This window comes from Rhododendron vialii, chromosome 4a, assembly GCF_030253575.1.
Source record: "Rhododendron vialii isolate Sample 1 chromosome 4a, ASM3025357v1".
Lineage (NCBI taxonomy): Eukaryota > Viridiplantae > Streptophyta > Magnoliopsida > Ericales > Ericaceae > Rhododendron > Rhododendron vialii.
In genome coordinates, this window is record NC_080560.1 from 37,186,247 (window position 1) to 37,203,359 (window position 17,113).

At 36.0% G+C, this 17,113-nt stretch overlaps 1 protein-coding gene across 1 annotated transcript; it reads right to left on the reverse strand.

Moving 5' to 3' along the window:
• Window positions 1-5,264: 5,264 nt before the first annotated feature.
• On the reverse strand, window positions 5,265-12,350 carry LOC131323979 (uncharacterized). The gene is made up of 2 exons (XM_058355812.1): window positions 9,775-12,350; window positions 5,265-5,349 (listed from the first exon to the last, which is right to left on the reverse strand). Exons 1-2 carry the CDS (start codon window positions 12,348-12,350, stop codon window positions 5,265-5,267), a joined length of 2,661 nt encoding a protein of 886 aa, XP_058211795.1.
• Window positions 12,351-17,113: the final 4,763 nt, after the last annotated feature.

Consider the following 17,113-nt stretch of genomic DNA (forward strand, 5'->3'; position numbering starts at 1 on the left):
GACTCAAAGTTTAAGATGTGAAAAAGGAAGGAGAAAGTGAGAAAAAAAGATTAAATCCCCATTCCACTAAGCACTAAAAGTATTTTTAGAACTTTTTTTTAAAAATTTTTGTCCTTATTTGAATTTTTTCTCTTTTGTTAGTTTTGCACCAAATTTTCTTGAATCTTTAATTCGGGAAAAATAAATTTTTTTATTTTTATCCAAATATTTTTGAGAAATAACCACTTTTAAGAAGAAGAAAAAAAAAGTCAACTTTTTTATTTTTTATTTTTTGCTAAAAAGTTGTTATTTCCCAAAATATTTGGGTAAAAGTAATTTTTTAAAGTTTTCCGATTCATCTCATCGAATCAATAATCTATAAAAGTTTGGCGTAAAACGAACAATCGCAAATTTTATTTTAAATAAGGACAAAAAGTTCTTAGCGAAATGGTTAAATCTGGACGGGGAGATTCATTACTTTCCCCTTCCTTTTTTTTGTTGTCCGCTACCAAACTCCTTCTCTCTTTCCTTTTTCTTCACATTTTTCTCTACTAGCTCCTCAATCCAAACATAGCATTAAGGCTTGGGATGAAGAATTTTGGAATGGAGCTGTAGATGGAAAAGAAAAGAAAGACGAGGGAATGACTAAGAGCATCTCCTGCAGAAAATTTAAGCAAGAAAAAATGCAAATTTTCATTATGGCTAGCCACTAAATCCATAGAGCTACCAACAGCCTCCTCAAACACTCTAGCCATTTAAAAAGAATAATAAATCATCTTGGTGGGTCCCTCCACTAACCTCAAACAAACACAACAAATTTTTTTCTCTCTCACCATCCCTGTCCGCCATTGTTACACACCTCTCTCTCTCTCTCTCTCAAACACACATACTCTCAAACCCACCAAACCTCTACCTCTCTCACACACACGCATCCCTTCTCACCCATTTCCAGATTTCCTTTCTCTAGACACCGGTGATTGATCCGTACCACCGGCGATCGGAAGACCCCCTATTGGAAAACCCACAACTGAAAAAAACCCACAACCAGGGCCGGCCGAGGGGTAAGCCCTGCAAGCCCGCCGGCTAGGGCAACCCCCGGGCAAGGGGCAACAAAAAAAAAATTGTATATATATTAAAAAAAATTGAAATCCAACAGAAAAAAATGTAGGGGCATAATCCAATTTTTTTTTTTTCAAATTCAAAAAAAAATTGTAAAGATGTATAGTTTCCAATAAAATTATAATACTTGAAAAAATTAGGAGGGCAAACAAAGAGTTTTCTATGCCTGGGGTAAATAAGAGAGAAAAAGAAAATTAAGAAGACAAAAATTAAGAAGGCAAATTAAAAGGGCATTATATACCAGATATAAGAAGAAGAAAAAAGAGAAGGGACGTGAAATGGGAATCAAAAGGGATGAGACTTCATTTGCCCCAAATCTTTCATACCTCGTTCAAACCTAATTTTCAAGAAGAAAAAAATACCCAAGTCGCTGACGCCAATCAAAGAGCCAAGAGCAAGAGGCAAGAACAGATTCAACTTCAATTTGCCGACGCCGAGTTGCCTGCTGATCAAAGTCTTCTCAGTTCTCATCTCGCCTTGGACCCTCTCCCCTCGGTAGTAACGACTAAAGAGTCTAAGACTCCAACAGTAAGTGAACTTCACTTCTTTCTTCTTGATTTGAATAATAATTGAATCGTTTATTTATTCTTTGATTTTTTTGTTCGGTTGAATTGGTTAGTGGAGGAGGAGTGGAGACTAAATTAATATAAAAATAGTAGTGGGGCATCAACGCATAATGACTTCTTTTTTTTCCATACCTATTTATGCATAATAAATTCAGAACATAAGTATAAAATGTGACTGTCTTTTTTTAGTCTCATAGTTGGACTGATTTAGTGATTTGGTAATTAGTAGGATTAAAGATTACTTGTATTGGGTTTTTGATTGACGAGGTGTACTAATATAGGTACCATGACGAACAACGAGAATGACAAGAATAGAGTGAGAGTGCGCAAACAAAAATCCGGGTCTCAAAATAGAAAAGTGAGGCAACGAAAAGATGAAATGGAAAAATCACTAGTGGGTTCAATATCTAGTCTATTTAATGCGAAAGAACAAAAATCTCTTCTTTCAAGTCAAGTTGAAGAAGCAAGTGATAAAGAATTTGGGAAGGATGATGTGAATAATGATCTTAGAGATAAAGGTGTTAATGAAGAAGCTAGTGGCGCAAATACGGGTGACATTCATGAGGAACATATGAGTGAAGATGTTGATGTAGCAAATGAAGAATTTAGAGAGGGGCATAATGAAGGCCTTACTCCTATGAATGAAAAGGTTGGGAATGAAGAACATGAGAGTATGCTTGACCTTGAGAAAGATGTTGATGTGAACTACGATCCGGAATTGTGGGGAAATTAATGATTCTAAGAGGATAATGTTAGTTCTACAAAGTCCAATTAAGATCGTAAGAGAGAATGATGCATTTCCAAAAGAAGGTACTCGTGGGAGACACTTTTCTTCCCATCTTTACATTTGTGATCTTCCAAATGGTGAGAAGCAAGAAAGGAAGTGGCTTGTGTATTCAAATGAGTTGAACAAGGTCTTTTGTTTTTGTTGCAAGTTATTCAAGCATAAAACAATGACAACTAGTTTGGCCGGAGAGGGAACTAATGATTGGTATAACCTTCCTACAAAGCTTAGAGACCATGAAAGGAATGTAGAACATATCACCAATGTCGTGAGGTGGGTGGACTTGCAAAAGGGACTTCAACAAAAAGCAACAATTGACAAGAAAATGGAAGATCTAATCGACAAAGAGAGAGAGAGAGTTGGAAGATGATACTAGTTCGAATAATTGGGGTTGTGAAGACTCTTTCTCGAAATAGTTTGTCATTCCGTGGAACTAATGAGAAGATTTATGAGAAGAATAATGGACTTTTTTGTCAACGTATTGAATTTGTTGCGGAGTTTGATCCTATCATGCAAGAGCACCTTCGACGTGTGGTAGATAAAGAGATTCAAAATCATTATCTTAGCCACAAAATTCAAAATGAATTGATAAGCTTGTTGGCGAAATAGATTAAAGATAAAATCTTGAAGAAGATTTTAAAAGCAAAGTACTTTTCGGTTATCCTGGATTGTACTCCTGATATTAGTCATGATGAGCAAATGTCGATTGCTATAAGATGTGTGGATGTTGAGGATGAAAGTAAAGTCAAGGTGGAGGAATTCTTTCTTGGATTTATTAAGGTTCTTGACACGTCGGGGCTTGAGCTTTCAAGCGATTTAAAGGAGCTTTGGTTGATCTTAAACTCAACATTGATGATATAAGAGGACAAGGTTATGACAATGGCTCAAATATGAAAGGTAAAAATCAAGGTGTACAAAAAAGGCTACTTGATGTAAATCCCAAAGCATTTTATATTCCATGTGGTTGTCATAGTTTAAACCTTGCACTATGTGATGTGGCAAAATCTAGTGCGAAAGCAAAAGACTTTTTTGGATATGTGCAAAAAGTTTATACTTTGTATTCGGGTTCAACACAACGGTGGGATATTCTTAGAGCATATGTGAAGGGTTTGACACCAAAGGCATTGTCAGTTACTCGTTGGGAAAGTCATGTTGAGAGTGTTAGAGCAATAAGAAATCAAGCACCGGAATTAAGAGATGCATTGATTGAAATTGCAAATGTTTCTAAAGAAGATATTGTGTTTTCAGAAGCTAAAGGCTTGTGCAAGAATGCTTTGGAGGATCTTGAGTTCTTGATTAGCTTATGTATTTGGTATAAAATCTTAGACAAAATTAATCAAGTTAGCAAAATTCTTCAACGAGAAGAGATGGATATTGAAGATGCAATTACAAGGATAAAAGAGTTGATTTTATTCTTTGAAGAGCTTAGAGAAGATGGTTTTGAAGACTTGATGAAGGAAGCCAAAGAACTTGCTCATGATATTGGTTTTGAACCGGTATTTGCAAAAAAAAGAGTTGTTCAAAGAAAAAAGCAATTTGATGAGGATGTGGTAGAGGATGCCCACGGCAGTCAATCACCGGAAGAGTGTTTTAGAACTTCTTATCTCCTCCTCATCATAGATCAAGCTCTTGCATCACTTAAGGACCGGTTTAAGCAATTTGAACTTTATGACTCAATTTTTGGATTTTTGTTTAATGTGAAATTCAATAGTGTTAGTGAAGAGCAATTGATAAAACATTACACTAAATTAGAAAGTTTATTGGAATACAAACAACGTGGTGATATTTATGGGAATGAGTTATTCCAAGAACTTAGACATTTGAAAACAATATGGCCGAGAGAAGTAACTAAATCAATCGACATCCTTGATTTTATAAAGTCTTATTGGAAAGATGGCGGTTTCCAAATGGTTTAGGTTGCTTATCGAATTTTGTTGACAATTCCGGTCACAGTTGCTTCGGCGGAGAGGAGCTTTTCGAAGTTGAAGTTGATAAAAACATATCTTCGGACTACCATGTCACAGGAGAGATTAAGTGGATTGGCTATGATCTCAATTGAAAATGAGTACTTGGATAAGTTAGAGTTCGATGATTTAATTGAAAAATTTGCTTTAAAAAATGCAAGGAGGAGTTGTTTTCTTTGAATTAGATTGTGCTAATCATAAGCACTATAACCGAGTTTTATTTTGATTTTGAATTTTTGATGTAATTGAAGCTAAAGGCACAATATAATCTTTTTTTTGTTATTGTAAGTTTTTTTTCTTCTATGGTTTTTTTTTACTTAAAATACTACGTGGGCAACCAAGCTTGAGGTCGGGCTTGGGCAACTCAAATGTCGGGGTCGGCACTGCATGTCAGAAAAAACCCATTCACCCCTTCCACTTTCTAGCTCTCTCTCTCTCTCTCTCTCTCTCTCTCACACACACACACACACACACACACACCCCAATCGAGCTCTCTCTCTCTCTCTCTCTTACTCTGTGACCAAATTAGTACATCATGCTCCTGTGGACGATGGCAACGCTGTTAAACTCAAGAATATCGTGGCGGCGACTGACCGAGTTATAAGCCCACATATCAGTAAGAGCTGGGTCATGTTTGGTGGGTTTAATTTTTGTCGAAATGTAAGATACAAGTCCATACTATGATCTGGGTCTCTCTCTCTCTCTCTCTCGTTGCGACTGACCCGGAAACCCAGTTTAGCAAAATACTGGACGAAATTCCCGGTAACGATATCTCGGCTGAGATTCACCGAATTTTCTGGTACTGACCGGCAAGCGCTCGTATTGGCGCCGAAACGGTATCAGATGGTCAACTTACTGGTTTCTCACAAATCCAGTATGTACCAACCGGTACGGAACGGGATTCGCAACCTTGACATAGCCATAGGACAGAAACAAACTGAAAAAGAAGATCACCGGGCTTGTTCGTTTAGAATGCTCAAAATTCATGTGCACAATTTTCAATAAATTTTATCTATCTATTTCTCTCTTCACTATTTACACTTTAAAACTTCCTTCAAAACGCAAACCAAATAAGATTCAAAAGAGCTAGCCATTCTGTTTGGTGGAGCTTTGATAAGCGCGTAAATGTTCACATTAGCGCCCCCTAATTTATCTTTGTTAAGTCCTATTTATATTATTACTTGGAGATTTATGCTTAACTTGTGTATTGTAGATATTTGAAGGATTTGGTACAAAAAGAGCGCAAAGTCGAAATATTAAATTGTGTTTGAAGTTGCTTTGTTTGGATTCAATCAAGTGGAGTGCCCGAATTGCAAGTCGAGAGTTCGGCACTGGATTTAATTAATCTATAATCGGAGACCCTTGTCTTTTAATGGGCCTGATAAGTATTTGTTATTGTGACCAAAGGTAGGCCTAATGCTTATTGCTCCATGGTTGATTAAAGTGGTGGGGCCAAGTGAAAGAAGGAGAAAAACCAATTCTCAGCAGTTACCGTGGCCCACGGCTCTCGGGCAGAATAGGGTTGTTATATTTTTACAAAAGTGAAGCTGATAGAGCAGCTTTTGGGGGACGAAAGAAAAGAAAAAAGGGGAAACGCAGAAACGACGACAGTGAAAAGAAGAAAAAGATAAAAAGGCTGCGGCATCTACACGGAGATCTGATCATCGGGGAGAAACGTAGCAGCAGTTTTTCTAATTGCGTCGTTATTGGAGAGTTCCTTTTCCTTTCAAATTTTATTTGAAGTTTCGTTCGATTACTTGCATTCCGGTAATTTATTTTAATTTCTGTTTTTTAAAAAAGTTATTCGTTGGTTTTTTTGTTTAACTTAGATCTTTTGTTTATTTTTCATCTCGCGTTATAAAAGCATGATTAATTATAGGGTTTCTTCTATTTTTTATGCAATGATTAGTGAGTAGTCGTCGGGGTAAGGTCGTGGGGTGATTAGTACACTGTGGCCGGATTGGATGCGTTCTGCTCCTATTTCGAAATAAAAAATGCAAGAAAAATAATTTTAGATGTGTAAAATACTTCCCGTGGACGAACCTGGGCATTGTCGGAGCCCATGTTAACGGGGGAATGAGGGTCCAAAACTCATTTTCCGCTGCGCATGGGTAAACGGCGACCATAAGGGTTTGCATCTTGCGGGGTATCTTTTCAGTCTAAAATCAAACGTTTTAAAGAACACAGATTGGAGCAAATGAGTCTGGGCCAGTTGCGAGTGCTATGAACCCTACGACCATACCTTCTTTTAATTATCTGAAAAGTTCAATCAATTTCTAAGTTTTAGTTAATCTCAATCAAAACGACAAGGGGTGGCTACCTAAGAGTCCGTTAAATTAGTAATAACCCGAGTTTTTAGTCAGCACACATCACCGTCTTTGTGGATTTGACTCCGGTCTTACCGGGTATTGTGCTACGTCGATCTCCGCCCTACGCTTGGGGCAACCCATTAATTTTTAGGACTAGAAAATCGGTCAAGCAAGCTTGAATTAATAGGTGTCCCCACTATAGGTTATATTCCTAGAGCCTAGAGGTGGTTCCATATTACAATTGGAAACCAACTACAATACCAGCAAGCAACAACCAGGAACGGATTCGAGAATGTAGCTTAGTGGGGGCACATATTAATCATAATAGCAAAAGTTTATTTTTTTAGTTAACCATAGTAAGATCATAAAAAATTAACATACGAATTACTAACTATAAAAATTTATAAGGCATACTTTAAGTTAAATTAAGTAAAGATGAGCACAAAATCTTAGAAAACAATTTAAAGTATGTTTTAAACGAACATCGATAAGTTTCAGAATGATCAAGCTAATATTGTTAATGATTTTATTTTAAAATCTTTCTCTCAGACAGTTAAAAATAAAGAGAATCAATAAAAAATTTGCTCCAAATAGACAAAAAGCTCGTAAAGCAAGAAGTATAAATACACCATATGATGAAATTCAGACATAAAACTAATTATACAAGTACATTTTGAGATATATGCAAGTGTGTATATTTATATAATAGCACACTTTCATAATTATGTTAATTTATACAAAATATAACAAATTTATTTTACTTTCGAATGGAAGCACGAGTTCTAGTGGGGCCACGTGCCCCATGTAAATCCGTCCTGCCAACAACAAAGTAGGAAACAGAGGAGGAGCAAGCAACATTAAAGATGGGCGCTGCTATTCGCAGCCCTTTATTTTCTCCCATAGCCCGTTAAAAATTTTCAATGATACTCGACAGTTAGTTACCGAAATTGAGATATATTTTCAGCATCTAATTACCGAAATATAATATTTTTTTCAACAACTATTTACCGAAAATGTATGTTCGGCAGTTGTTTACCGAAAGTTAAACATATTTTCGACATGTAGTAACCGAAATATAATCTTTTTTTCAATAGCTATTTACCTAAATGTTATTTATGATTTTCAACAATCATTTACCGAAATGTAGTGGGCTATGAGAGAAAATAAATGGCTGCAAACAGCAGCGCCCTTAAAGTTCCTTTTCACTTTGAAATCAAATCCATTAAAAAAATAAAAAGGACCTACCCATTTCGCAAGAGAGTGTGAAAAACAATAATGCTCCATTCACAAATTTAACGGCCAAGATAACCCTCCAAATACACACATTTAATTGTGATTTCCCTTAGTATTTGTCATGGGGCGGGCTTTGCACTAATTTTATTCTTTTTTTGTTTTTTTGTTTTTGATTTTTGTATTCTAAGCCCTTAGACTTGGAGGTTTTAAAATAAAATTTACTTATTTTGCTATTATTTTTTTGTTTTTTTTCCCCCTATTTTGGTAACCTGAATTTGCTAACATATGAAGCAAAAATATATTTTATTCCCTTTTTAAATTCTTGTAATGAATAATGATACTTTTATAGATCCATTTATAAAGAGATTTGCTTTGTTTGTTAATAATGTAAAATTTTCAACAACAAAAAAAATCATATTTAAAATTTATTTCGGTGTTTCAAACCACTTTCACACGTATCCATAATTTTTTTCAAGAATGTCGTCACTTTTCTTGCCTACCTATCAAGGATAACTACCCCTCGTTAGACGGATTTACTTTTCTTTTTCCTAATCTTCCTATTACATAAGGCGTCGAAACCTTAACAGTAGGCTTCGGCACGTCATGAACAATAGGGCTTGTAAATGAGTGTCTCTCTTCCGGGGTCGACAGGATCCTAAGCTCATCGTCCTTCAAAACCCCTATGGAGCTAGGGACCCTCGATCGATTCTTTCCCATTATCCACTCCAACATGGTCAAATTCAACCGGTTTTTTCAAAAGAATGAAGACTCATTGAAATTCTTTCGCTTTCTCCACATTTTCCGTTCCTGTTATATGTGAAAGCTATCCTCCATTTTCCAAACGTCCCAAAAGTCTCACGTGGGTTGGTATGAAACGGGAGAGCCGGCCTTGAGCTAAAACAAGTGTCGCAGCCGCTTGAGTCCTTCAAAAAATACTGAATTGTAAAGATCCCTCATTCTTTTTAATCTCTTATATTATAGTCTAATAATACAAGAGACAATGGCCTTGTTTGTTTAACATAGTTACTTTGTTTTAACTTTATTTTTCAATTATTACCCTATATCTTTCTTCAATCATTACCCTATTTCTCTAATTATTAATTTCATTTCTCTCTCTATCTCTCTCCAATCATTATCCTATTTCTCTCTCCACCTACTACCAAAACTAAAATACGCAAAGTTACTAAACGAACAAGGCCCTTATTTTTTATTTTCTCTTTAAGCCTCCGAAAAGTCAGAACTGACAAAAATGGTCCATAGTTAGAGCATCTCTAGGAGCCTCGCTCTAGCTCAGAATTTGACGAGATTGGCGAGAAAACCGTGAATTCTCAAACCCAGAAGACTCGCTCCAGCCTCGCCTATATGCTTGGGAGCTACAGTACCTAGCCCCACCGGACGAGGTTTTTCAGCCTCGCTTGGCTCTCTCTCTCTCTCTCTCTCTCTCTCTCTCTCTCTCTCTCTCTCTCTCTCTCTCTCTCTCTCTCTCCGCTGCAGCCTCGTCATCAGAAGACAGATAGGAGATCGGTGCTGGGTTGTGGGCAGTGCCGGCCCCGACATTTGGGTTGCCCAATCCCGACCTCAAGCTTGGTTGCCCGCGTAGTATTTTAAGTAAAAAAAAAAAAAAAACCATACAAGAAAAAAAACTTACAATAACAAAAACAAGATTATATTGTGCCTTTAGCTTCAATTACATCAAAAATTCAAAATTAAAATAAAACTTGGTTATAGTGTTTTATGATTAGCACAATCTAATTCAAAGAAAACAATTTTTCCTTGCATTTTTTAAAGCAAATTCTTCAATTAAATCATCGTACTCTAACTTATCTAAGTACTCATTTTCAATTGAGATCATAGCAAATCCACTTAATCTCTCTTGTGACATGGTAGTCCGAAGATATGTTTTTATCAACTTCAACTTCGAAAAGCTCCTCTCCGCCGAAGCAACTGTGACTGGAATAGTCAACAAAATTCGATAAGCAACCCAAACCATTTGGAAACCGCCATCTTTCCAATAAGACTTTATAAAATCAAGGATGTCGATCGATTTAGTTACTTCTCTCGGCAATATTGTTTTCAAATGTCTAAGTTCTTGGAATAACTCATTCCCATAAATATCACCACGTTGTTTGTATTCCAAGAAACTTTCTAATTTAGTGTAATGCTCTATCAATTGCTCTTCACTAACACTCTTGAATTTCGCATTATACAAAAATCCAAAGATTAAGTCATAAAGTTCAAATTGCTTAAACTGGTCCTTAAGTGATGCAAAAGCTTGATCTATGATGAGGAGGAAATAAGAAGTTCTAAAACACTCTTCCAGTAATTGACTTCCGTGGGCATCCTCTACCACATCCTCATCAAATTGCTTTTTTCTTTTAACAACTCTTTTTTTTGCAAATACCGGTTCAAAACCAACATCATGAGCAAGTTCTTTGGCTTCCTTCATCAAGTCTTCAAAACCATCTTCTCTAAGCTCTTCAAAGAATAAAATCAACTCTTTTATCCTTGTAATTGCATCTTCAATATCCATCTCTTCTCGTTGAAGAATTTTGCTAACTTGATTAATTTTGTCTAAGATTTTGTACCAAATACATAAGCTAATCAAGAACTCAAGAACCTCCAAAGCATTCTTGCACAAGCCTTTAGCTTCTGAAAACACAATATCTTCTTTAGAAACATTTGCAATTTCGATCAATGCATCTCTTAATTCCGGTGCTTGATTTCTTATTGCTCTAACACTCTCAACATGACTTTCCCAACGAGTAACTGACAATGCCTTTGGTGTCAAACCCTTCACATATGCTCTAAGAATATCCCACCATTGTGTTGAACCCGAATACAAAGTATAAACTTTTTGCACATATCCAAAAAAGTCTCTTGCTTTCGCACTAGATTTTGCCACATCACATAGTGCAAGGTTTAAACTATGACAACCACATTGAATATAGAATGCTTTGGGATTTACATCAAGTAGCCTTTTTTGTACACCTTGATTTTTACCTTTCATATTTGAGCTATTGTCATAACCTTGTCCTCTTATATCATCAATGTTGAGTTTAAGATCAACCAAAGCTCCTTCAAGTCGCTTGAAAAGCCCAAGCCCCGACGTGTCATGAACCTTAATAAATCCAAGAAAGAATTCCTCCACCTTGACTTTACTTTCATCCTCAACATCCACACATCTTATAGCAATTGACATTTGCTCATCATGACTAAGATCAGGAGTACAATCAAGGATAACTGAAAAGTACTTTGCTTTTAAAATCTTCTTCAAGATTTTATCTTTAATCTCTTTCGCCAACAAGCTTATCAATTCATTTTGAATTTTGTGGCTAAGATAATGATTTTGAATCTCTTTATCTACCACACGTCGAAGGTGCTCTTGCATGATAGGATCAAACTCCGCAACAAATTCAATAAGTTGACCAAAAAGTCCATTATTCTTCTCATAAATCTTCTCATTAGTTCCACGGAATGGCAAACTATTTCGAGAAAGAGTCTTCACAACCCCAATTATTCGAACTAGTATCATCTTCCAACGAACTCTCTCTTTGTCGATTAGATCTTCCATTTTCTTGTCAATTGTTGCTTTTTGTTGAAGTCCTTTTTGCAAGTCCACCCACCTCACGACATTGGTGATATGTTCTACATTCCTTTCATGGACTCTAAGCTTTGTAGGAAGGTTATGCCAATCACTAGTTCCCTCTCCGGCCAAACTAGTTGTCATTGTTTTATGCTTGAATAACTTGCAACAAAAACAAAAGACCTTGTTCAACTCATTTGAATACACAAGCCACTTCCTTTCTTGCTTCTCACCATTTGGAAGATCACAAATGTAAAGATGGGAAGAAAAGTGTCTCCCATGAGTACCTTCTTTTGGAAATGCATCATTCTCTCTTACGATCTTAATTGGACCTCGTAGAACTAACATTATCCTCTTAGAATCATTAATGCTTCCCCACAATCCCGGATCGTAGTTCACATCAACATCTTTCTCAAGGTCAAGCATACTCTCATTTTCTTCATTCCCAACATTTTCATTCATAGGAGTAGGGCCTTCATTATGCCCCTCTCTAAATTCTTCATTTGCTACATCAACATCTTCACTCATAGGTTCCTCATGAACGTCACCCGTATTTGCGCCACTAGCTTCTTCATTAACACCTTTATCTCTAAGATCATTATTCACGTCATCCTCCCCAAATTCTTTATCACTTGCTTCTTCAACTTGACTTGAAAGAAGAGATTTTTGTTCTTTCGCATTAAATAGACTATATATTGAACCCACTAGTGATTTTTCCATTTCATCTTTTCGTTGCCTCACTTTTCTATTTTGAGACCCGGATTTTTGTTTGCGCACTCTCACTCTATTCTTGTCATTCTCGTTGTTCGTCATGGTGCCTATATTAGTACACCTCGTCAATCAAAAACCCAATACAAGTAATCTTTAATCCTACTAATTACCAAATCACTAAATCAGTCCAACTATGAGACTAAAAAAAGACAGTCACATTTTATACTTATGTTCTGAATTTATTATGCATAAATAGGTGTGGAAAAAAAAAAACAGTCACAATCCCTATGAATTTATTATGCATTGATGCCCCACTACTATTTTTATATTAATTTAGTCTCCACTCCTCCTCCACTAACCAATTCAACCGAACAAAAAATCAAAGAATAAATAAACGATTCAATTATTATTCAAATCAAGAAGAAAGAAGTGAAGTTCACTTATTGTTGGAGTCTTAGACTCTTTAGTCGTTACTACCGAGGGGAGAGGGTCCAAGGCGAGATGAGAACTGAGAAGACTTTGATCAGCAGGCAACTCGGCGTCGGCAAATTGAAGTTGAATCTGTTCTTGCCTCTTGCTCTTGGCTCTTTGATTGGCGTCAGCGACTTGGGTATTTTTTTCTTCTTGAAAATTAGGTTTGAACGAGGTATGAAAGATTTGGGGCAAATGAAGTCTCATCCCTTCTGATTCCCATTTCACGTCCCTTCTCTTTTTTCTTCTTCTTATATCTGGTATATAATGCCCTTTTAATTTGCCTTCTTAATTTTTGTCTTCTTAATTTTCTTTTTCTCTCTTATTTACCCCAGGCATAGAAAACTCTTTGTTTGCCCTCCTAATTTTTTCAAGTATCATAATTTTATTGGAAACTATACGTCTTTACAATTTTTTTTTGAATTTGTAAAAAACAAAAAATCGAATTATGCCCCTACATTTTTTTCTGTTGGATTTCAATTTTTTTTAATATATATACAATTTTTTTTTTTGTTGCCCCTTGCCGGGGGGTTGCCCGAGCCGGCGGGCTTGCGGGGCTTACCCCTCGGCCGGCCGGCCGGCCTTGCTGACATGGGAAAGTGGGTTTTGCCCGACGGGTAATCTATTTATAGAGTGTTTTTCTTTTCTTTTCTTTTTTTCTTGGATTTGTAAGGAAAATAATGAATTTAAGTCAATTATGTGGATTTTGTTGTCTTAATATATTTATTTTATGATGAATTGCATGATATGGAGAATTTTTTGAATTAGAATTATACATAATTATTATATATATTATAATTGCGGTAAATTTGAAACGTTACTCGGTACCTGACCGGTACCGATATGTACTATACCAGTAAAATAACTGGTACTCTGTCCGAAATGGTATTCAGAACCTTGGGCGATGTGAATGGGAAGCAATCAGGCTCCGTTCCGGAACCAAAAAAAAGTCCTTATTTTTTAAGAAAGCAATTTCAAGCTCAAAAATTATAGGCTTATTGAAATATAAAAATATGCATTATGGATCTTGTTTGGAAGATCTCGATGAGATCTTTTATACGATGCAAAAAAAATGAAAAAAAAAAAAGACTTTTTAAAAAAAAAATTCTAAGAAGTTGTTATTTCCCAAAATATTTGGGTAAAAGTAATTTTTTTTAGTTTTCCGATTCGTCTCGTCAAATCAATAATCCATAAAAGTTTGGCGTAAAACGAACAGTCACGATTTTTTTTTTGAAGAAGGACAAAAAGTTCTTAGCGGAATGGTTAATCAATAGTCCTTTTTTTTTTGTTAATCAATAGTCCTTCTCTCTTTCCTTTTGCTTCACATTTTTCTCTACTAGCTCCTCAATCCAAACACAGCATTAAGGCTTGGGATGAAGAATTTTGGAATGGAGCTGTAGATGGAAAAGAAAAGCAAGACAAGGGAATGACTAACTATATATGAACTGTTTTTTTCGGTCTTGACTTTTCGGAGGCTTAAAGGCGAAAATGAAAAATAAGGTCACTTGAGTTATTAGACTATAATAAGGGATTAAAAAGTAGGAGGGACCCTTACAAATTCAGTATTTTTTGGAGGACTAAAGCGGCCGCAACACTTACTTTAGCTCAGGGCTGGCTCTCCCGTTTCATCTCCCGTTTCATACCAACCCACGTGAGACGTTTGGGACGTTTGGAAAACGGAGGATAGCTTTCACATATAACAAGAACAGAAAATGTGGAGAAAGCGAAAGACTTTCAACGAGTCTTCATTCTTTTGAAAAAAACGGTTGAATTTGACCATGTTGGAGTGGATACTGGGAAAGGAATCGATTGAGGGTCCCTAGCTCCAAAGGGGTTTTGAAGGAGGACTAGCTTAGGATCGTGTCGACCCCGGAAGAGAGACACTCATTTACAAGCCCTATTGCTCATGACACGCTGCGAAACCTTATGTAATAAAGAGTCGAGGTGAGGCAAGCGAGATCCACACATATGAGGCTTCTATATCAAAGATGGAAAAGAGGATCAATAGATGTAATAGGAAGATTAGGAAAAAGAAAAGTAAATCCGTCTAACGAGGGGTAGTTATCCTCGATAGGAAGGCAAGAAAAGTGACAACATTCTGAAAAATATTATGGATACGTGTGAAAGTGGTTTGAAACATTTGATTTTTTTTTTTGAAAATTTTACATTATTAACAAACAAAGTGAATCTCTTTATAAATGGATATTTATAAAAGTATCATTATTCATTACAAGAATTTAAAAAGGGAATAAAACATATTTTTGCTTCATTTGTTAGCAAATTCAGGTTAACAAAATAGGAAAAAAAAACAAAAAAATAAAGTTTAATAGGTGTAAAATAAGTAAATTTTATTTTAAAACCTCCAAGTCTAAGGGCTTAGAATACAAAAAACAAAAACAAAAAAACAAAAAAGAGAATAAAATTAGTGCAAAGCCCGCCCCATGACAAATACTAAGGGAAATCACAATTAAATGTGTGTATTTGGAGGGTTATCTTGGCCGTTAAATTTGTGAATGGAGCATTATTGTTTTTCACACTCTCTTGCGAAATGGGTAGGTCCTTTTTATTTTTTTTAATGGATTTGATTTCAAAGTGGTAAGGTTCTTTAATGTTGCTTGCTCCTCCTCTGTTTCCTACTTTGTTGTTGGCAAGGACGGATTTACACGGGGCACGTGGCCCCACTAGAACGCGTGCTTCCATTCGAAATTAAAATAAATTTGTTATATTTTTGTATAAATTAACATAATTATGAAAGTGTGCTATTATATAAATTTACACACTTGCATATATCTCCAAAATGTACATATATAATTAGTTTTATGCCTGAATTTCATCATATGGTGCATTTATACTTGTTGCTTTACGAGCTGTTTGTCTATTTGGAGCTAATTCTTTCTTGATTCTCTTTATGTTTAACTGTCTGGGAGAAACATTTTAAAATGAAGTCATTAACAATATTAGCTCGATCATTCTGAAACTTGTCAATGGTCATTTAAAACATTTGATCATTCTGAAACTTGTCAATGTTCATTTAAAACATACTTTAAATTGTTTTCTGAGATTTTGTGCTCATCTTTACTTAATTTAACTTATAGTACAGCGTTATAAATTTTTGTAGTTAGTAATGCATGCCTTAATTTTGTACGATCTTACTGTGGTTAACTAAAAAATGAACATTCGCTATTATAATGAATAGGTGCCCCCACTAAGCTATATTCCTGAATCCGTCTCTGGTTGTTGGTTGGTATTGTAGTTGGTTTCCAATTGTAATATGGAACCACCTCTAGGCTCTAGAAATATAACCTAGTCGGGGCACCTATTAATCCAGGCTCTAGCAAACAGAATGGCTAGCTCTTTTGGATCTTGCTTGGTTTGGGTTTTGAAGGAGGTTTTAAAGTGTAACAAGTGGAGACAAATAGATAAAAATTATTGAAAATTGTGCACATAAATTTTGAGTACCCCAAACGAACAAGCCCGGTGATCTTTTTCTGTTTGTTTCTTTCCTATGGGCTATGTGGACGGGAAGCAATCAGTCCGTCTTTTCGGGCAACCCTTTCGGGCGAGAAATTTTTCAGTGCCGAGCGGGCACCAGCTACGTGGTGCCGAGCACACATTTTAGGCGTCCAAACGTGTTTTGGACGGTCCAGATTTGTTTGGGCTTGAGGAGGTATTTTGATAATTTTACACTTAAAAATTACCCAAACAGATCTGGACCGTCCAAAACACGTTTGGACAGTCGAAATGGTGCTCGGCATCACGTGGCCGGTGCCCACCCGGCACTGAAAACTTCTCCTTTCGGGCCTTTTGCTTTTGGGAAAATGACGGCTAAGGACGTGTTTGATAATTAATATCAACCAAGGACATTTTCAGTATTAACAAATGTTCTCAGCATGTCCTTGGCGGGTATTAATTATCAAAACACGTCCTGGGCCGTAATTTTCCCTTTGCTTTTTGAATTTTGCCCTGTCCACGTTAGGGATGTGTGGGCCATTGGTCATGAATCAACCCTTCGACAAATTAAGGTGGTTGTTACAATTAATTTAAGGTGGTTGTAAAAAACAGACAAATTAAGGTTGTTGTAAAAGAAAAAATCGACAAATTGACTGGCCGGTTTGAAACTTTGAATCTATTGGCATTTGGTGTTACTATACCCTTGACTCATTGACCTGGACTCAAACAATACTAGATAGTGCTCAAGTATTCAAATATATAGCACAATTGTTCGAAAGAATCAAAGTTTAAGATGTGAAAAAAGGAAAAAAGGGAAATTTTCCACCGCACGTTCTGTTTGACCAACAAAATTCGCAAACAATGATGGAAAGAGAGAATTTTATTCGACTTTCATCTAGGAGTATTTGATATTAGTAAGACCGGAGGTGAAGTGTGTTGTGCGT

Excerpts from the sequence above, each read along its gene's own strand:
- LOC131323979 (XM_058355812.1), bottom strand. The coding sequence starts at position 12,350 with ATGACGAACAACGAGAATGACAAGAATAGAGTGAGAGTGCGCAAACAA. Across the intron at positions 5,350-9,774 it reads GAAAATGAGTACTTAGATAA|TTTGTTTCTGTCCTATGGCT; the intron begins GTTAGAGTACGA and ends CTTCTTTTTCAG.